The sequence below is a fragment of the Sceloporus occidentalis genome, unplaced genomic scaffold (assembly GCF_023333645.1).
Source record: "Sceloporus occidentalis isolate IW3139 unplaced genomic scaffold, rSceOcc1.0.p SCAF_3, whole genome shotgun sequence".
In the NCBI taxonomy this organism is placed as follows: Eukaryota; Metazoa; Chordata; class Lepidosauria; order Squamata; family Phrynosomatidae; genus Sceloporus; species Sceloporus occidentalis.
In genome coordinates, this window is record NW_028316983.1 from 173,698,669 (window position 1) to 173,720,947 (window position 22,279).

General features: G+C 37.6%; 1 protein-coding gene across 3 annotated transcripts in view; it reads left to right on the forward strand.

Moving 5' to 3' along the window:
• MBP (myelin basic protein) overlaps positions 1-22,279 on the forward strand; it is a 138,425-nt gene that overhangs the window by 90,926 nt on the left and 25,220 nt on the right. For all 3 annotated transcript variants that reach the window (XM_089516909.1, XM_089516908.1, XM_089516910.1), the window contains one exon: positions 6,963-7,393. In XM_089516909.1, coding sequence (XP_089373035.1) covers positions 6,963-7,393 — 431 coding nt within the window. The remainder of the gene's footprint in view (positions 1-6,962; positions 7,394-22,279) is intronic.

Below are 22,279 nucleotides of genomic sequence, written 5' to 3' on the forward strand. Positions count from 1 at the left end.
ATAATGGGGTGGTCCAATGTGGCTAATCGAAATAAGGGGCAGAGGTCCTTTAATGGTTGCATAGAAATTTCAGCAATTTCTGAAAATCAGGAGAATTTCACTCAAGCAACACATTCTGAATTTTAATTTCACACTTCTAAGGGCAAGTCAGAATGGTAAGTACATCTGGAGTTTGGCTGTACCTTTAAAATGGTGACACTCCCACCAGAGAGAATAGGAGAATAAAAACCCTCAATGCATATTTTCATTACTAAAGAAAGGCATAAGATGTTCTAGTTTGCATTGGGAGAAGCTACTTTTGTGGCACAAATACCCTTCTTTGTTGCCCACAAATAAATGCATTCACGGACACAAAGCACAACTGTTGTAAAAATATTAGCATGCAGATGCTCTGGTGTTTTGTTAATGCATTTAATTAAATACAATATCTTCATTGTTCTTTTTCTTGTTTCCCCTCCCCCATGAATGTGTATTATGGCATAGAATCTAGCCAGTGTTAGGGAATAAAAAATCCTTATATTGTGTTAATTGTTCAAAAAAATCTTATGCAGGCATTAATATCTGAGTTAGCTCCAGCGTCAAAGGCTTTGTCTAATAAAATTTCTGCAGAATTACAAGGTATTAACACTTTCTCTGCGCTTGACATCTCTACAGTCAGTAAGCCAGTCAGCAAAAAAGCTGCTGAAGTCAAGAAAAATAGCAGAAATGTTGTCAATAAGCATTGCTTTTGGCTTCTGAAATCTTAATCAATAGTTGCAACTGTAAAAAAAAAAAGTGGGGGGGGTAGCTTTTGTCCCAAAAAGCTCTTCTGAGATCAGAATTTCCAGCTATTTTTATGCTATTTTTCCTCTGCTTTCAACAGATGAATAACAGACAAAGACTCAAAAGGCAAGGATCTTCCCCATTTTGAAATTCAGAGATGGGATATTGTACCTTTTGAACATCTACCTGTTTACTGTTGTATTGTTTTTCTAAAAGGCTGTACAGACCAGCATTATATGCCGTCCTCATGGCAGAGTGCAGGTGTAGCATCCACACAACGTATGCCCCGATGCTGCCCTGATGCTGCCGTGACACTGTGCACTTGACCGCACAGCGGGCGGTGTCACAGCGGTCCTTTGGTGCTGTATCCAGATGACAAGTGCCAAAAGGAGTGCCAGAAAGTGCCACAGTGGCAGCAAAGTCACCTTTTCCTTGGCGCGAAAAGGAGCGGCATTTTTCCATTCCTTTTCACGTTGGGGAAAGGCTGGATTGGGGCCCAATCCGGTGCTGAAAGGGTCAGTATGTTTAGCCCCAAAGAGTATTAGCAGCACTGTTGAGATATCCTTCCAGTGTCTTAATTTGCTTTTTTGCAGGTATGGAGCAATTTCACGAATAAATAACGTTCATTTATGTCACAAATAAATAAGGTGGTGTTTTTTTTAAGGAATGGTTCCTTGGCATAATAAAAAATGGCAAGCATGCCATTGGCCTTGATCTTATGGGTTACATCCAACTAGAGTAGAACCAACTGTTGAATGATGAGTCAACACAGAAATAAATCTCATCAATTCTATGGGTTTACCATTAATATCAGTGGGATTTATGTATGTTTTCATTCATAATTTACTCTAGTATCAGAATTCAGGCCAGGGACTGTCATGTCAAAGGAAAGATGGAAAGTTCAAGTGATACCAAAATGAGGCAGTCCCATTGCTATTTTCATTCCCATTTAGGAAACACTAATATATGAGCTTGGACGCAGAGTAGTACAGTGCTGAGTTCTGCTTACGCTGAAGGAAGAGAATATGGAGGGCAAAGTTTGTGATTGTGAATCTTCTCAGATTAACAATAAACAATTTACATAAAAAGAGAAATGATGATGAACATCAAAGTATCTGGCAGAACATTTTGAAACTCTACAGACATTATACCCTCTGACTGTCTCAAGAGTGGTAGAATTCAAAGATATACCTGTGTTAGTCTATAGAATCAGTATGTAGGGAGATCTTGTAGCACCTTTGAGACTAACTGAAAGTAAGAAGTTGGCAGCATGAGCTTTCATAGACTTCAGTCCACTTCCTCAGGTGCATTTGTGGAATGGAAGCCAGGCACAGACATATATATGCCATTGGTAGGTGAGAATGTCAATTAAAATTAAAAATCCTTTGTGTATGGAAATGAAGCAGCGTGCCCAGTTTTAACTGCTCGTTCATGAACAAAGAGATTGGGAACTAGCCTTTGTGTGTGGAAATGAAGTGGTAAGATGGTCTTGCCACTTCATTTTTTCTTTCAGTTTGGGGTGAAACATACCTCCCCAAAGGGGCACCTTGAAGCTTCTCCTGAGAAAGCCTATTTTACTCCTTTTTGCACCAGCAACAAACCAGCTTTTCCCTCCCACTATGGATGGAAGCCGGCTTTCAGACACCCTGGTGGCATGCGGCATGTAAACACCGTGCCACTGGAGTGCCCAGAAGCCAGCCCAAGTGTGGGCAGCAGGCATCATGAAGCTGCCCGGACGGCGGCACAAAGGGGCAGTCTGTTTCACCTCTTAGTCTCAAAGATGCTACCAAATCTCTCTACATTCTGACTGTCTCAATCTGACAAGGACAGTCCCAGTTAATCCTCTATCATCTAACTTTTTCAGTTGCTTTTAAAATGTCCCAGTTTCTCTCTCCTCCTCCCACTTTCCCCTTTGTCCTGAGCTTACTTCAGTTGCTGCAAACTGAATGTGAAGAGCAAATGTTAACTTAGCAGCAGGGAAGAGAGGGGGCAGAATCTTGCCCTTCTCAGTAGTCTCAGGCAGCTCTCTTAGCATGTGTATTCTTCTTCATTAATAAGTTTTGCCACCTCAGTCACATTCTAATGTTGCTTGGGTACATGTGTGCCAGTTTTCATCTGTGAAATGTTGGAGGTTGTAGAATATTTAAGGCAGGAACCCTATTGAGTACCAGTAGAATGGAGTACTCTGCTTGGGAATACTGAGGTAGTGGAAGATAGCCAAGAAACTGCCTGAGCATCAGACCAGGAATGTTTCAGGTCATCATGCCCAGTCACTCTAGCAATATTACCTATAACAATTTTTTAAAAATGCAAGTGTTTGTGTTGATCTGTTGTTTTTTTTAATTATCTCTATCAGGTGTAGGAGGGAATCAGCATAGCATAGTGGTTTGAGTGTTGGATTATTACTCCAGAGACCAGGGTTCGAATCCCCATTCAGCCATGGAAACCCACTGGGTGACCTTGGGCAAGTCACACTCTCTTAGCCTCAGAAGATGGCAATGTCAAACCTCCTCTGAAGAAATCTGCCAAGCAAACCCCGTGAAAGGTTTACCTTAGAGTCTTCAAAAGTCAGAAATGACTTAAAGGCACATAACAACAACAACCAGAAACATGACTTTTGTAACGTTAATAGGTCTTGCCTACTTAAAATCAAATTACTGCAAAATAAGTTTGTTTACAGCAAGCCTAGTTTGTAAAAGATACTCTTGCTGAGAAAATCCAATTTCCTCCCAGCTATTCTGAGGACTGCAACTAAACTCAAAAGGACTAGTGGAGTCCAGGTGTATGTGTGTGTGAGAAAGACAGACAGACAGACAGACTAATCCTTGCTAATCACAAAGGCTTGGGGCTTTGACCTTGTGAATCCATGCACCACTACACTCCTGCTTGTGTCATCCAAGAACTGCTTGTATAAGGAAATTTCAGTGAATTGCCTTAGCACAGTCTACCAACAAAATTTCAGACTGGTACAGAAAACAGATTCCTCTCCTTAGCAATGTCCACCTTTCTGTACCATCAATGCCATGCTTTGCTTTGCTTTGCTTTCTTGCTTATCTATCTGTTTTAAAGCATTTCTGTAACACTTTTAATTAAAAACAAAATCCAAGCACTTTACAGTAAAAAATACAATAAAATTGAGAACTAAAGATGATTTAAAAATTACTAAGAACATCCATTTAAAAGTATTCATTATGTTGGAAAAATAACCAGGAAAATGCCAGGATAAACAGATCCAGTTTTAGCTAACAGTGGAAATGTCCAACTGGGAATTTTTAAATTCTCCTTTTCCATATTTTCCCATCCCTCCTCCCTAATTATATTACCATCTGTTGAAGTGATATATTTAACTTGTTTAATACATACAAGATAGCACTACCTTTAAAAATAAAAAAAAATCACTTATATCTTTAAACTTAATCTGGCAGTTTTCTCATGGCCATCTCTGTCCCTGGCAAAATACATTTATCATTGACTAAAAGCCATGATGGCTAAATAGAACTCCATTATCACTAAATGGATCAGAACAAAAAGAGGAGGCCATCACCTTCATAATCCTACTGTTAAGTTCTCAGTGGTATCGGGTTGGACACCATCAGAAAGCAGTCTGGTAGAACAAATGGACTTACTATAAAATGCCTCAAACAAAATAAAAATAAAGGAAAAATTGACCACACTGATAGTCAATTTTCAGGTTCCTGCTTGAGTCCATTTTAGACAAGATGGCAGTGACATGGCAAAGCAGCAGGGGGCTCTCCACAGAGGACTATGCAGATGTTTGTGCAGAACTTGAGTAAAGTTACTCTTTGGGCTACATCTTGAAGTATGCCCCAGGCACATAGCTGTGATTGTGCTGGCTGGCGCATTCTCAGAATTGTAGTCCCAAAAATAATTTTTACAAACATGCACTTAGAGGGGACTTATTGTGGGAAGAACCAAGAATGCTGTAGGAACAAACCATTCCCGGTTCTTCCCTGGATTAGTCCTCTCTAATTGCGATGTTATGTGAAAATCTTCACTGCAATCGCACATCTGTCCCCAGAAAATGCCTGTTTAAACCCCCGATTTTCCCCATGTGATAAAGTCCATAGATGAGTAGTCTTCTTAACTGTCCAAATTTTTGCAAATTGCTATTGGTAGAATATATTTTGGTTTTACAACATAACAAGGAGGTGATTTAATTGTCTGCTGAGGGTAGGAGTAGCGTAGGTTAGGGTAGAGGTAGTGACTAGTTGAATAATATCTTGGTGACAGATGGAAATTCATGTAACAATTGAAGCATGTTATGTGAAAATCTTCACTGCAATCGCACATCTGTCCCCAGAAAATGCCTGTTTAAACCCCCGATTTTCCCCATGTGATAAAGTCCATAGATGAGTAGTCTTCTTAACTGTCCAAATTTTTGCAAATTGCTATTGGTAGAATATATTTTGGTTTTACAACATAACAAGGAGGTGATTTAATTGTCTGCTGAGGGTAGGAGTAGCGTAAGTTAGGGTAGAGGTAGTGACTAGTTGAATAATATCTTGGTGACAGATGGAAATTCATGTAACAATTGAAGCATCAAGGAGTATAGTTTGGTGTAGACATTTTAAGATTAATCCATGATCAAATGCAAAACTAAATTATTTCTTTGCAGAGAGCGACTTTCTGAGGTTAATGAGTTTGAGAAAATAGAACCATATAATGTTGATCTTTCACTGTTCATTTGAAGAGTTAAAATGCTTTCCTATTTACATATTTGTTTTTTCTTCTAAAGTTTGAACTCTGCACAGCTTATGTGTCCACAAGAATACTTTCTTAGGGTGTAACATATACTTTGCAGAGAGTAACATATATTTTGTGAAATTACATTCTTAAGACCCCCCCCCCCATTAAAAAGTATCAAGTTGGGAAGAACTTCTCACCCCTAACACCCTGGAAAGACTCTGTCAGTCAGAGTAGGCAAACTAGACTAGATGGACAATCTGTCAATTCTTTTTTCTTTGCCACAACTCTGTTTTGTTGACAGAGGACATAAATGATAAAATGAATGAATACATCATACATGTTTGTAACATATATGGTTAATGGAATTAAAGCAAGTGTCAACTCATCCTGCTATTGATATGGTTTCATCACAATGTGGAGGGGATCATGCCCTCTTGCAGCCACCACATGCCTTCTAAATCTGTTTTGGAGTATTTATGGAACATGCAGAACAGGGTTTGAGAAGATGTGGGGAGGAGAAGAATGTCTGGTCATGTGAGAAGAAATCCACTCACGTGGTGTTGGATTCATCCCTAAAAGAAACTCCTACTTTAGGCCTTGGACACCAAAAACCTGTTCACAGGAGGTATCTTACATTGATGGTTGAGATCACTTGAAAGCAATGTCTTGCTGATGGTCTATATGTTCAGGCAGTAAGAGAACATCACAAAGCTGAATGAATTATATGTATGCAAATATTCCAAAATCTAATAAAATGTAAAGACCAAAACACTTCTAGTCCCAAGCATTTTGGATAAGGGAGATGTACCCTGTATATTGATCAGGAAATACAACTTACAAATAGATTTCTATTAGGAATCATGGACAGAAGTGCTGAAAAATTGTTGTTCTTCACTATAAATTGCTTAACAAGGGAAGTGTTATGGAAAACTTTCAGAATTAACAGAGTACACAAGTGTTTTACTTGTTTAAAAATCATTAAAGCAAATTGGAGTTACACTGAAATGGACCCTTACTGTTCAATTATTTTTCATAATCACATCTGATATCAGCAGAATGAGTGAGTTAGAACAGGGAGTGTAAAAAAAATCTGTAAGATTTTGCCAATTCATCATGTTTGAAACTTAATAGAACCATGTAGAAGCCCCATTTGTATGTAAGGCTATTCTGCCTTCATTTTAGACCATAAATCATTAGCAATGTGTTATAATAAACTCCTGCTAAAGGGTATTTTACCTAGGAACTTTATCTACATTCAGTTTAGTAAAACTCACACCCCTAACAACCTGACTGCATCTCTTTCAAGATATATTTAATTCTTGTAAAATTAATGTGGCTACATTGGAACTGGTAGAAGGCAGCTCTGCTTTGGCTGCACAGAAACTAGACTTTGTGTGAAGCAGCTAACTCAAGGCAAGAGGAAGAAAGCAGCATTGTTCTAGCACTCTGTTTTTCACAGGCCTGTATTCATATCTCATCCTTGTTGTTTGCAGGAGAGGCAGATGTGAACCAGAACAATGGGACCTCCACTAAGAGCACAGCGGTGACAGACTCCAAGGACACAGCAGATCCAAAGAATGCCTGGAAGGAGGCCAACCCAGCTGACACAACTGGTCGCCCCCATTTGGTCCGCCTCTTTTCCCGAGATGCCCCAGGGAGAGAAGACAACACCTTCAAAGACCGGCCCTCCGAATCAGATGAGCTGCAGACCATTCCGGAAGACAGTGCAGCAGCTGCATCTGAGAATTCGGATTTGATGGCTTCACAGAAACGCTCTTCCTTCCGGCACGGATCCAAACTTGCAACTGCAAGTACTATAGACCATGCTAGACATGGCTCCCCAAGAAGATACAGGGAACCAGGTCTACTTGACTCACTGGGCAGATTCTTTGGAGGTGACAAACATGTTCCCAGGAGGGGAAAGGTGAGCTCAGAGGAAAGGAGAACAGAATAGCTTTGATGCAGTCAAGAATTTGTAAAAGGAAGGGTGGGAGAAAAATCAAGAGAACTGTATAACCTCCAAAGAGCAAGAGCTGATGTAGCCATCAGAATGGTATTTGTGTTTAACGTGGTATTTGGCTACTAAGACTTTTTTAAAAAAAGAATTAGCTTACTAGAAAATGTTATGACATCCCACAATTAATAAGAATGTGTAATTGGTCTTAATTTTCTTTCAACTGGATGAGGAGATTATTATAAATAGAATGTGGCTGTGACTGTGGTAAAGCTCTCCCATGGAAGTTTGTTGTTTATTAGTTGTAAGGTAGAGTGCATATGGTGAGGAAATCTTATTTTAAAATTTCCCTTTCCCATGATGAATATTTCCCTTACAATGTTTCTGAAAATCTGATTTGCAGGGGAATAATAGAAATACAATTGTTTACAGCACCTCTGTGGAAGCTTTACAAACACTGGGATTACGTTGAATGTTTCTTGGTTTTATGTCTGTTTTGACTCTCATTGGGATTCTGTAACAACAGGTTCTGATGTGAAACTAACATGATTTATTGTCGAATTGCGGGATGGCCAGTCAGTCCTAATATTTATGTTACCTATTCCAACAACAGAAACAAAACAGAGGAAAGTGAGAGTTGTGACATAGTTGGACCACATTTGTATTAAATGTATTGCATTGTCTTTTAGATTGACAAGTATTTTGTGTTTTAAAATAAGAAACATCTTTTTACCAATTTTGTGGAATGTCAGTAGCAAATGTAATGCATATATACACACACAAGAATGTGTAGCCTTCCCTTATGGGAATCAAGATGAAGCAGAGAGAAGATATTCATATTTGAGGACAATATTAGTTCCTTCACTTGCTCTTTTTCTCTTGTATATCGCTGGTGTTTTCGAAGCCACTTGGCTACTGGCTGTTACATTTTATATTTTTATATGTACCTTTTGGATCTGGCAAATACTGTTGAAGTTTTACAAACTTTGCTGGAGCAATCGCAGGGTTTTTTGTTGAGAAGGAACATTGCTCAATGAAAGAGAATATACTTTGCAATGAGAAGTCACAGTTCAGTGCCCAGCAGCTCTAGGAAAGACACTTACCTGAAACCCCAGAGAGTCACTGCTAATTATTCAGCTAACACAGACCTTGATAATCTGATGCTTGTATCACCTTACTATGTTTCCACAAGAAAAGTAGTGATGGACTTTATATTGTTTCCTCCACTGTTGTGCACTAGCAATTAATTTTGTTCTGCCCAGTTTGAAATGTATCCTTCTGCATGTTCAAGAACTTGGTCCCTAATATAGGCTTCTCATTGCTGTCTGTAGGTAAAATTCACTTTCCCCCCTGCTTTTGTAGTTAATAAAAACTTAAGACATTCCAGTGTAGCTAAGTTTTACATGTTTACACATTTGGTCAGAGAACATGAAGCTTACTGCATAGTTACACTTAAATAGTAACTCTTGTTTGGTTGTAATAATTGTTAAGTAGTGTGGGCCAGTAGCTGGTAGTCAATAATTACAGAACAATAAGTTCTATAATTGCTTTTTGAATGTAGTGTCCATTACTCTCCAGTCTTATCACTCAACATATTGCTAGCGATATTGGAAACAAAATGAAATGTTAAAAAAACAGACACATGTATGAAAGGATTGCCTGCAGTTCTAAAATTCTTTGTAGGATCTATTTCTGAGGGATTCTAAAACTGCTTGTATCATAACAGACTTGCCCATACTGATTGACTGGCTCAACTTCTGTTTCATTTTAGAATGAAAGATTATGAAGTCAAAAAGAAAACTGACAAATATGATAAACCAATATAAAGCTATTTCTCATAGTCAGGGATAAAAGTATGTTAATAGAAAATAAATCTACACTTACAATAAGCAGTCAGGTACTATTTAGAACACATAGTGATTAAGGACACTTCATTTCAATCATTTGGTGATAGTGAATTGAATCTGTTTCCAGACTGGATGTCTGTATTTAACATTCATTGTCAAATCTGTTTACCTTTTGAGATGGATATGTGTATAGACACACACTTTCATAGGAAATATGATTGTTTTGTGTTGTGTTGTTGATTCAAAGTACAGTGCTGTTGATTTTCACTGCATTTATTGGTACTTTTAAGTCTCTATAACCTATAACCCAGTGCCTAAAGAACAAAAATAAATGGTAATGATAATTCCAAGTGCTGGCATAAAACAGATCCTCTGTTTTTTAAATGCTGACTTAAGGTACTTTGGACACAGTGAGTTGAAACTAACTGCCTGTTACCGTACCAATATTACTCTTTGAAATAAAAATGCTGGTACTGAAAAAATATATCTATCCTAGGAATCATTTCCAGGAGACATTCAATGCTGGAGGTTAATTCAACAAGTGCCATGAACATTTCTTAATGCTAAATGTGCATGTTTGTTTTCAGGGAAACAGAAAGATATTAGAATAAAGTCATTGTCTTGTTTAAAATTGTGGGTGTCAGGAAAAGATATTTGTTAGTTCATAAATATGTTAAAATACTTGGAAATTTAGATAGAATATTTTCTTGCTGTGTTTAAAGATGGAATAGTAGTTGTTGTGTTTAACATAAAACAAATGAACATTGGTGCACTTTGAAAGCATTGAGAAAAATAAATAGGGAAGAAATGAACAATGAATCCTGTGGAAAACATACAGAATTCAACATACACAGAGTAAATTTTCTGAAAACCAGCATTATAACCATGCAAGGCATGCTGCTAACAACCTTGCCTTTGTCTACCTTAGATTTTTAATTTTTTTACTACACCTGTCAAAAGTCTACAGCCAGCATACTTGGATTCTGGGAACTGTTGTCCAAAAAAGTAATTTCTCCAAGCTTCATTCCGAATGGGGCTTTTCTGATTTTGCAACATGGCAGAACCCCAGCCCCAGTTAGCAATGATAGTATCAATTGCTAATAATTCTCAGAACTCCAACAAATTATGTAACTAGAGCTAGTCAGGGCAATATTCCAATCTCCCCCCCCCCCCCAAGTATTGCTCATTCTTATATCTGATCTGCCCACACCAGTAAGTGCCGGAATGCAGCAGACACAAATGCCCTTTTGTCCAGAGAATGTGCTGACATTGATTCAGGGAGCATTATGAATTCCTTGTGGAGGCATATTCTCTTCTTATTAACATCCATAGATGAAAAATACATGCATGAGTAGCATTGTCCTTTGTTTAAAGAAAAGAGGAGGAAGGGAAACAAGAATAATACTTATTTTGTCCCTACCTCCTCCTCGTCATTCCTTAAGTAGCAGGTTCCCTGTTGACCTAGCATTTGTGACACATAAAAGGGTGGGAGAAAAATGAAATGTACCAATGTGAATGTTTAAACATGTTGTCTCTCCTCTGTCCCCCCCAAAAAAATCACCTGTTTTGTTCCCATGTTGAGACTTAAACTGACATATCATCTGGTTATGCATGAAAAATACATGGGTGTATAGCAAGAGAGAGAAAAATTAACAAGTATGTTCATGGTCTGGAGTCTCAGATTTTTATCAGGTTTTAGGGGGAAAACATGGCTTGACTTGAGTTACCCCTACAGTATTTGCAACATTGACAGCTAGACTCTAAGTAACAGCCCTGTGGTGTTGCACAGTTTGTACAGTTTTATATGATTGTGTACCTCTACTGGATCACTTTTGATTAAAATCAGCACTTCCCAAGGGATGCTCTTCAGAATGTGGGAGAGTTGGCCATCTCTGTTAGCTGTAAGCAAGTGAATTCTGTTACTTGTTCTTTTTCTAAACTAACTTGTTTGGATGGCCACAGAATATTAAGTAATTTTATGTTGGCTCTTCAGAATGAACAGTTAGTGAAAGCATGCATGGTTTTCAATTACTACAAAACTATATATTTCCAGGCTCATATAAATCAAATTCCTAAACATTATGATTGTAAGAATTGCAAATCCAAGTATTTGTTTGATGTAGTGCAAAACACAGACCTCAGTCCATTTGTTAATCCCAGCCAGAGTCATCCCATTGAATTGATGGAAGTTGTTAAATCAACATTTATTACATCACATTGATTCAATGGGTCAATTCCACTCAATTAGATTCAGTCCATAATATGTTACTAGCCATTTTACTAGATACTCTCTGGAATCAGCGCTACACTAAGAACATCTAATATGACCTGGATATATTGGAATTCAACAAGTATGTTCCTTATTAAATAGTTATTCAACAGGAATATGAGTAGATAACTTCTTTATTCTGTCTGATCATGCAACGGAGAATGGTTTTGCTTATTAAGGGAGGGTGCTATTTATGTACATTAGAATCATTACTGTCTGTGGTTTCCCCAATGAATATTAATCATAAAAAATAAATAACCATTTAAAAACCTGTTATCAGTTTAACCCCTGATCTAATTTATATGATGGTCCTAAACATTTCCACTGGTGTAGATGGGTACAGCATCACTGTGATATCTCTGCAACACTGGCATTATGGTTTGGCATGTTGTATTGATGCAACTGTTGATTCTGATTTCATAGTACATATTACTAATGAATGCAATCTGAGCCCATTTCTTAGAAATAAATTTCACGTAAGTTTAGCAAAGTTTTTAAGAAGACATATCGAGACAGTCTGTGATGGACTGAAAAAAAATCATGCCATTCCTGAGTGCTCAGGATTTTACCAGCTATTGTTCTGCCCTCAGCAAAAGCTCCTAAATTACCCCATTATTTTCCATTATTCTTCTGTCTGGTGTCAAGTTAAGACTTTGGTCTTTCTCTCCAGATTGTTTATCTATGTCTCCTGTTGCTTGACTTGCCATCTCACACAGAAAGCAAGAAAAGTTCAACAGCTCAACTCTGTGCCTGTCTACTCATAAATAAAATTTTTAATTAGGGTCTTGCTTTCAGGTATAGACTGTGCAACTTTTCCTGTTGGGATTCTTTCTGCTTAAATATGCCTGGGAAAGTACTGTGAAGCTTTCAAAGAGAATGTAGGCTATATAATCAAACACTCTGAATTGACACATTTAATAAGTCAAGTTTCAACAATGTGGTAAGGCTGTAGCACAACTGATTGATATATTTTAATGAAAAGAAAAATGAGAGTATAAGAAATACAGTAAACAAAGAATTACAAGTACTAGTGTGGAGAAACTCTGCTCATGTTAGAGTTATTTAAATAATTGTCTGCAACACTTTTTCTCCAGAAGGAATGGAAGGTACCTGTGCTTTTAGCTCCTTCTGTCAGCATTGATTCTGTTGCTGACATCACAGAGGTTCTACCTGGGCTCTGTAGAAATAGAATTCAATGAAATGCCAGACTCTGAAAAAAGTGAACCTATTGCAGCTTTAATGTTGCAACTCATGAGCCACAAACATGCTGTAAAATTATTGGATTTCCTCCCAACGTTCAGTGTCTTTCAGCAGAGAGATTGCTGCTTCTACATGTTTTGCCGAGGATGGATGGATGGGGTAGGGAGAACAAACACACACACAGAAAATAAGACAAGCTAATTAAAAAATCTAATTGAGGAAATAATGGTCAAACTCTCTTGGTGAATCATGGCAGCATAGCTACAGAAGTGTAGGTGGTGTCAGGAGAAGGAAAATGGCAATAGGTCCAGCAACCATGAAGGAAGTAAGATGTCAGAGAAATAAGTTACCCAAAGTGACTCAGAACTGGCAGATCTGGTGTTCATGGTGGGTGAGGAAAGATGCAGCTACTGCATAATGCTCCAACAGAATTCTGGTCTTAAACTCCACACTGCACAGTGCTTGTTCAAAATGTAATTCAGCAGTAATGAAGAAACAGAATTTTTCTCTGTAAACACTCTGAATTGCTTTTAATAGGAATGAAACATTTCTGAATAACACAGGCTACATTTAAATTACCATATCTTCATGTTTAACAGAAGTATTGGGGGGGGGGGAATCATTTAGCTTGCCCCTTCTGTCCTATCTTTGAAACATGAATAAACCTGAAAGTACCTGTTTCATTCAAACTGGACAACTATGATAATCAGCTTCAAAACAAATCAGGGTGTTAAAAATATGGTTTCAAGTTGCTTTCTTACTAGAGCTTGTAACCATAATTTCCTTGTTTAAATGAAATGGGAAATTAGAGACATAAATTAGAGACATCTTGGTTTAAATTGTTGCTCACTACAGGCTCATGTGTATCTCAGTATGATATGAGATGAGATCATCCAAACCAGGCTGCACTGCTAATGTGACATGCTTTGCATATGAAACATTAGAGGAGATCAATGCTAATTTTCACAGTTAAAAGAGTCTTTCAATGTGTATATAGTGGGTCTGAAGGAAATTTATGTACTGTAACTTGTGTTTTTGTTGTGTCTAGGATAATCTTATCTACTGTTTCTGTACAACTGATGTATAAATTACAATGCTGTAAAATATATAATTAATGGTACTAGATTTCTGGAGTCTGTAAGATAACATGATTTTGTTTCAGTGTCTGACCTTTGTCTATGCTTGTCCATTAATAATGCACTTATTAAATAGTTTTCTCACTGCACAATGTGTACTACTTATTTAATTTTCATACATTAACAGCTTAACCTACATATATCATGCTTTCACATTCTAATTTGCTGATAAGGACACAATTAAACTGTTTATCAAAGACATGCAGTGTGGACTATGGAGGGACAGCAAGTGGGAAAAGGACACCAAGATGTAAAATTGTTCACTGTAATAAATCTCTAATAAAGCATGATGACCATGTTTAAGAGGCATATAAACTGAATATGAGAAAAGGATTAATGGAGAAGAGACTGCTAATTGCCAGAGTATCTTTATTCTAGGATGGAAGGAAATCCTGAAAAAAAATTGGAACTACCACAGAAACATTCAAACCTACATGCCTGATAAACTATAGTCATCTGTTGTAATGAGACTGCTTCTAAAAAGGCTTGTCTCATACTGTATTTACCTTCAATTACATCATTACAAATGAAGCTTGCTCCAACTGTAACTGCTAGACTTTGTTCCTCACTATATTTATTGCATGTAAGCCTAACTAAAATAACAGTGAACTTTCCTTACTGGTTGAAGTTGGTGTTTGTCTTCAGTGTTGACTAAAAACAGAAAACATACTCTGAATTCTAAAGTGTAGAGCATAGATAAGGAAACTGTTATCTTCCAGATATGTCTGGATACCAGCTTCTCCCACCATTTAGCTATGTGAGGGAAGAGTGGTGGGCTGCAAAGTCACATCTGAAAGGCTACACATTGTCAAGCCTTGATGTAAACAAATCTTGTAGCAGCTTTGAGACCAATTGAAAGAAGTTGGCAGCATGACCTTTTATCGACTTCAGTCTACTTCCTCAGATGCATTTGGTGAACTTCCACCAAATGCATCTGAGGAAGTAGACTGAAGTCGATGAAAGCTCATGCTGCCAACTTCTTTCAATTGGTCTCAAAGCTGCTACAAGATCTCTTTACATACTGATTGTACAGACTAACATGGCCATAGCTTTGAATTGTAGCCTTAATGTAGTGAGATGTTGAGAAGAGGTGCCCATGTCAACAATTCCAAAGTGTAAATTTCAAAAGCCTACTGTAAGTTCAGATCTCCTGTCAAGTGCAATGAACAAAATTGTTATTAACAGAGATCTGAACCTAGTGATAACTTTCCTTGCAGCAGGTTATGGAGTGAATAGGAAGAGAATGAGAAGGGAGAAAGGGTGGCAGAAAGAGAAAAGTAATGGTTTGTGTTTTAATGGTGGAACAGCCCATCACTGACTTGAACTCTACCAGGAATGTGGCAGCAGAGAGAAGCAAAAAAATGTTCCTCACCTCTGGTTAATAATAAAGTTTTAATCCAGCCCAAATGTTGTGAATAGCAGGATAGTTAAGGACATACATAATTTCCACACCAAGTGGAATCAGGCTAACTGATAATGTCCAAAATTATTATATTAAACATGAAAATTAATCCCCACTCTGCCAAGGGATTAATGACCAAAATGTATTCCGAGAGATTCATTTTATCTGTGGGGCAAGAGTAAATCAGCTTTCTGTGAATAACATGTATCTTTGACAATTACTACTTTTGAATTGACATATATGTCCTATAGCTTTGAGGGGAGAAAAATTCAACACCAGAGGGCATAATCTGATTACACTCCGACCTAACTCCATTTGCTAGTTCTAGCTGAATCAGTTGTTAAATAGTAAGTCACTGCTTACATAAATCCCATTGATTTAATAAATCTAATTGGGACTAGCAATTAGATTTGGGTCTTTGTTGGCCCAAAAACAGCAAAAAGGGTAATTTTTAATGGGAAGCCATGTCACTAATTGAATTTGCTCTTCCTCCATGGGAACTCTCACTACCTTTGATTTTATATAAACAAACTACTGCAAGATGCTAAAAGGCTAATAAAGGTACAGTACTAACAATGTTTTTCTTGTCCTAGATGGGAGGAAGATGAAACTTTACATTAATTCTCTCAGAAATACACTGAAGCAAAATCTTTGACCTTAGTTATTGCAACATAGCAATTGAGGCTGTGTAATCATTCTTTTTAAATAAAACATTAGTCCAGAAAGTCCACTTAAAGCTGTAACTGTTGTTAATTGTGAAAATATATGGCACTGAATTGTCCATGCCATTAGCCTGAAAGTTATTTCTTGATGTATACCAGGGGTAGGCAATCTTTTTGAGCCGGGGGCCGGGTTGCTGTCCCTCAGACAACTGGGGGGCCGAGGCCAAAAAATAAATAAGTAAATAATTTTTAAAAAATTTAAATATATAAATAAACCAGGACAAATGTAGGACAAAATTTTCAAAAGACACTTTTTTAAAAAAATGGAGGACACATGAAAAAAATTGCTGATTTTTTAAAAAATGTTAATATAAATGCATGTTTCTGAGGCTTCTATAGACAATTGCCCCCCCAAAGGCCCCGGTGGCAATCAGCGGCAGGACTGGGCTGGGGCCGGTCCCAAGGCCTTGCTGGGCCGCATCCGGCCTACGGGCCGCAGGTTGCCTACCCCTGATGTATACAGTGAAGTTTCTGTTTCAGAAAGAGGTCAGTATTAATGTAATATACCTGCAAGATGAAAAGAATGAAACATAGCAATTTGCAACACAGCAAAATCTTCTCATTGTCAGTGGTAATAGACAAGAGATCAGCTTTGACCTTCTTTTAAAATAAAGTATTGCTTCACACAGACTTCATTAATCTCACTGCCACAAGAGATCATGCTTGTGACTGTCTTAGGCTGCATCTGCACTGTAGAAATAATGCAGGTCGACACCACTTTAAGTGCTATAGCTCTATCCTATAAAAGCCTGAGATTTGTAGTTTTGCAAAGTCTTTAGCCTTCTCTGCCAAACTACAAATCCAATTTTAGTTTTGAAACCAGTAAAAAAAATAGTAAAAAACCTACAAATCAGAGGATTCTGTAATAGAACTATGGCACCTAAAGTGGTATCACATTGCATTATTTCTACAGTGTAGATGACCCTTAGATGGATTTGTAAGGGGTCAGACACACTGATGGAATATAGGTTGGTCATCATTATGGTTTTATAGAAACTGCAGACTTGGAAACAGCATGTCATTCAATACAAGCTGTTGCAATGGTTTTGGATTTGTTACCTTCACATCTACTTCTAGAATTTCAGGAAGCAACATGGTGTGGTCAGGATGCTAGACTAGACACACCCGTAGGCTGGATCTGCACTACCAAAAAAAAAAATCCAAACTTACCTCAGTTCCAGGGCTATATGACAAGATGTATGATCACTTTCATGGTGAAAGTACTTCTTTTAGGCTTTAATACAATTTAGATAAAACTCAGAGCCTGTACAGACAGGCCAAAATAATGCTGCTTCGGGTCACTTTCGAGGTATACTGTTTAAATGATGCATGCATCCTAAGAGGATGGAAGCCGTGCCAAAGCCACGCTCTAGTCCTAAAGATTGCAGCTTTGGCGCAGCTTCTGGCATCTTAAAATCTATGTGTCTTTTAAACAAAGTGACTCGAAGCAGCTTTATTTTGGCCTGTCCGTACAGGCCCTTAGTTTCCAGGGAAAAAAATAGTTTTCCCTGTTTTTTTGCAATGTGTATTCTTTTGGATCAGTGTGACATCAGAGGTAAGGTAGTTGGGAGGCAGGACAAATTGGTGGGTGGCATCTTTCATCCAGCAAATATTTTGCCATTTTTTGCTCTTTAACAGTGTTCCACTCAAGGAACAAATCCAGCCCCTGTTGGGTTCAAATTGAAAGTTTGTTTCCATCTCACATCAGAGCCCAGGGTTTGCTTTCCTTGCTTTTGAAAAGTCCTGGCTATCAGAAGGACTTTGAAAGGGGGAGGATGCAGAATGGAAGGGGATAGGAGAAGTAGTACTAACCAAACATCACACCAAGAAGAATGACTTTGTTCTATAGATACCAATCTTAATTCAGTTAAAAATCTGCAGTGGAAAGGAAAGCAAGAGGGAAAGCATTTTATATTTTTCTTTTTTCTCCTCCTTGGAGAATGTGTTGGAAGACATTTAACATTCCCTCATTTACGCATTAGGACATGGAGAAGGGGATGAGATGGGGGAGCCATCCAGTGAGAGTTCAAGGTGGGTTGTAAAAGTAACAGAAGAACAAAAAGGGTTTTGATTGATAGGTTTATGCATGCTGGGAAGGAAAAAAGTGCATCGGAAGGAATGCCCTTTTGTACTTATTTGAATTTGGCTGCAGGAATGTATGGCTATCACTCCAATTTGATTCTGGATTTTTATGCATCAGTGTGGTGTAAACGGGGTGAAACCTGGGCAAAATATTGTGCGCTGGATCTGGATCAATTTGCTGTTTTGGATTAACCTTCATCTCATATATGTGGGGTGGTTGTTGACTTCAAGTAATTAACCATGGGAGGCATGAAGATTCAGACAGAAAATTAACTGGTAAGCTTCCAAATTGGTCCAAGCTAAATCAGTCTGTTTTCTGAATAGTCACATCAGGGCCCAAAATAATTCTTGTGATAGGTGGAAACTTAACTATACTTAGCTGAATAATGACTTGCCTTTTCTCCTTGCTTCAAAAAAGTCAAAGCTTGATTAGGCCTCCTACCTCTTCCTTAACAAATATCTGAAAAGTGAGATTTGAGCTGTATGTTTTTTCAAAAGACCTAACAGGTGTTCTCTTATCAGAACATCACTTGCTGTTTCAATAAATAATCCTCAAAACATAATACTTGTCCATAACTGTGGAAATAAAAGAGAGAAACAACAAGAATGGGAGAGTGTAAGTGGAGGAAAGAGAAATCTATTGCAATGTGACCTGTATTATCAACAGCATATACACAGAAGGATGAGAAGGAGGATTGCTTCATCATGAAAAATTATGAATTACATTTATGTGGAACAGAGGCTAAAAGACTTAGGACTGGTATGTGGCCTACATTACCTATGGCTACCCAATGAGTCATTTCAGCTTGGAAGTGGTGGCTTTTGCTTTTTATGTGACAAAAGCTGACCTTAGTCATAGGTTGCTGGTGTAATGTGGTTGTCACCTCCCTGTGATTTTGATAAAGTAATGAAGTAGGGATAGGTAATCACAACTACTGCAACTGGTCTGTGGCATGGTGTGCTAACATAAAAACCATTTCCTACATTATCAATCTATTCCACCCGTGTAAGACTCCTCACTGAATTACATAATTGAACCAACAATAATAAAATGGATCTTTGATGGTTGGATTTATTTTAAATTATTTGGTTTTGATCACTTTTATATACTTTTTCAAGTACTTCCATCAATGAAAGTCACTAGAAATGTTAAATTTTCCATTATCCTTCTGATATCTACCTCCATCATTTAAAAAAAAATGACACACAGAATATCAGTATATGCAAAAGTTTTTAAAACGTGAATATTTTTATCTGTAGCATAGGACTACACCTTACTGCAGTAACAAACTATGAGTCAGAATAATGCTGCTCTTTTAAAAATAAAAATCACTAGGAACAATCCCATTTTTTAAAAAAGCTAGAGAGCAATATGCCAAAATGAGAGAAATATGATATAAGTACACAGAGAAGATTTACTTATCCTGATCACCATCACCACCATCTCAGATCTTTCTTTGTACAATGTTCTCTTCTCACAGACTTGATTGGTACAAAAACTGGCTTCATTTTGATGCCAAGTTAAAATTTGCTCACAAATGTTTAGGGTCCAGTGGCCAAGCTTTGAGTCTGACCTACTGGGTTGTAGATTACTGTACCTTTGTTTTGACATTTAAAACTATTTCATATTGCTTTATAATTGTTTGCCATTGTTTTATTATCTGAGATCTCACTCAGAGATCCCTAGGTATAGGGCAGGATATAGCTATTTTAATAAAGTAGTAATAAATAAATACAGAAGAAATGTATCTAGGTTAATAACCCATATGGAGAAACATCCTGTATTCTATTACTCACCTATTAACATCTTTGCTTAGTCAAAAAACAGTACTGAGGACCAGTCCTTATTATAATGAATTTAAAGAGTTAAAGGCATCCAAACTAACGATATTTTTTCATCAGGGTTTGTAAACTTAGTATATGGGCAGGACAACAGTCCTAACTAGTTAACAGTGAAGTGAGATCCTGCAAATATTAAACCAAATACACCCATCATAGATATACATGCAGTTTCCACATAGATTGTTGCATGTAGTGTAAGTCAGCTGCAACTGAAACATGTTCATAGCTATGGCTTGGAAAAAGAAGAGAAACCTCAAAGACAAACCTGCCCCCCTCCCTGGGGAAAAAACTAGGAAACAATACCTACAGATTAGAAATTCCTAAAAAATGCACAGATATTAAAATGACATATATGAATGTTGTTTCAAATTTCTTGTAGATTCCAGTCTACTATATTACCTGACTGCAAATAAAATCACAATGTTATGTGCCTATGTATAAAATTAGTGTGACAGTATCATGCACTTGCATGCACAAGGGTTTAATATAATCCAAGACAGTGTGACATCCTGCAAAATTGTTGTTATTTGCCATCTAGTCTACTTCAACTTATGGTGAACCTCAGTGTGAAAGACCACCATGAGCCCAGGTTATCATTTGCCATGCCCAGGTCTTGAAAACGTAGGGCTGTGGCTTCCATCACTGAATCAATCCAACGGTAGTGCAGTTTTCCTCTTTTCCTTCTGCCTTCCACTGCACTAAGCATTATCATATTTCCCAATACATCACAAAATTGCATGTTATGTCCTCAGTTTAGTCATCTTCACTTCTAATGAGAGTTCATGCTTACCATGCTCATGTTCACTGATCAAGAATGAAGTAATAACTCAGAATCGATTTCATGTGGTCAATGATATTGTTCTAGAACAGGGATTCATAAATATGGTTATAACATAGCACTGATGTGACAGTCTAATTTGCTTTTAACAACAAGAAGAAAAAAAAGACTGATAGCATTCTGAAACTGTTGCATGCCCTGTCAGGATATCTAGCTTTCTATCAGTACTATCGATTCTCTTTCTTTTAAGTGGATATCAAGAAAATGTTCCTTTGTTTGCTGTTACTGCTAGTTCTGAAACCTGGAAATAACTGAAGATAATAGAAAATTAAAGAATGGAAAATGACCAAGTACAATTTAAAAAATTAAAAGTAAAGGGACAGTTGACGATTTGAGAAAGTGCCATATGAAAGGTTAATATCCCCAGGTGAACAAAAACCAGCATGGTAGAGTTCAGGGTTGGGAAGCGTCACTCACCAAATCTTGGACTGTAACTCCCACCATCCATTGCCATTTGTTATGCTGACTAGAGTTGATGGGTATTACAATTCAATATCATTTGGAAGGCCACTTGTTCAACAGCCCTAGTGTGGCTGGAATGGCAGACTAGGATCTGGTTTAAAATTTGCAAGGAGAAGTCAATACAAAAGAAAGACTGAGGACAGCCTCCATTCCTATCCATGCCTATCCAAGTTCTACTGAAATCAGGGTGAATTGCTTCTGCAAAAAATACACACACACACACCCTCTGAATAGAACTATTTCAAGTGCCCTAGCAGAAGCTGGAGTAATAAGACCATGGCAGCAGCTCTGAAGGTCAGAGCAACTCCTGCTGTTTTCCTGGAAAGTCATAAATGAGAATCTTACAGAATCACCCATTTCTTCTAATCCAATGTAAACTTTACACTTCCAAGTGAAGGTATGGGAACACTGTTCTCTTACTGGTTGTAACTGCACATTAGAGATGCAATAATTTTAAAAGGAGATTCTAACAGAGAATACTGTTTAATTTTTTATACAAAAACCTCTCATTTCAGCCATCAATTCCAGTATTACCGACTCCTTGGGAATACTATCAAGTAGTGCTTTCCTGTTCCAGCATCCCCTAAGAACTTCACTTTGGTGTTTATCACACTATACTCTTATAGTGCTACTATTCCACTTTAACTGCTCTAGCTGCCTCCTGTTGCATTCTGGGATTTGCAGTTTTAAGGAGGGGTATTTAGAATTCTCAGGCAGAGAACTTCTCTGCCTTATAATTCTAAATACCCCTCCTTAAAACTGCAAATCCCAGAATGCAACAGGAGGCAGCTAGAGCAGTTAAAGTGGAATAGTAGCACTATAAGAGTATAGTGTGATAAACACCTTTGAGAAAGTTCTTAGCCAGTTCATAAGTTAGTATGGTACTATGATTCTACCTTAACTGCCATGGCTGCATCCTAAGGAATCCTGGGATTTGTAGGTTTTTTAAGCACTATTGCTCTCTGGCTGAAAATTCTAAACACCCATCCCTAAAATGCAATCCCAGGATTCTGTAGGATGTTGCCATAACAATCAAAGTGGAATCATGGTGCTATC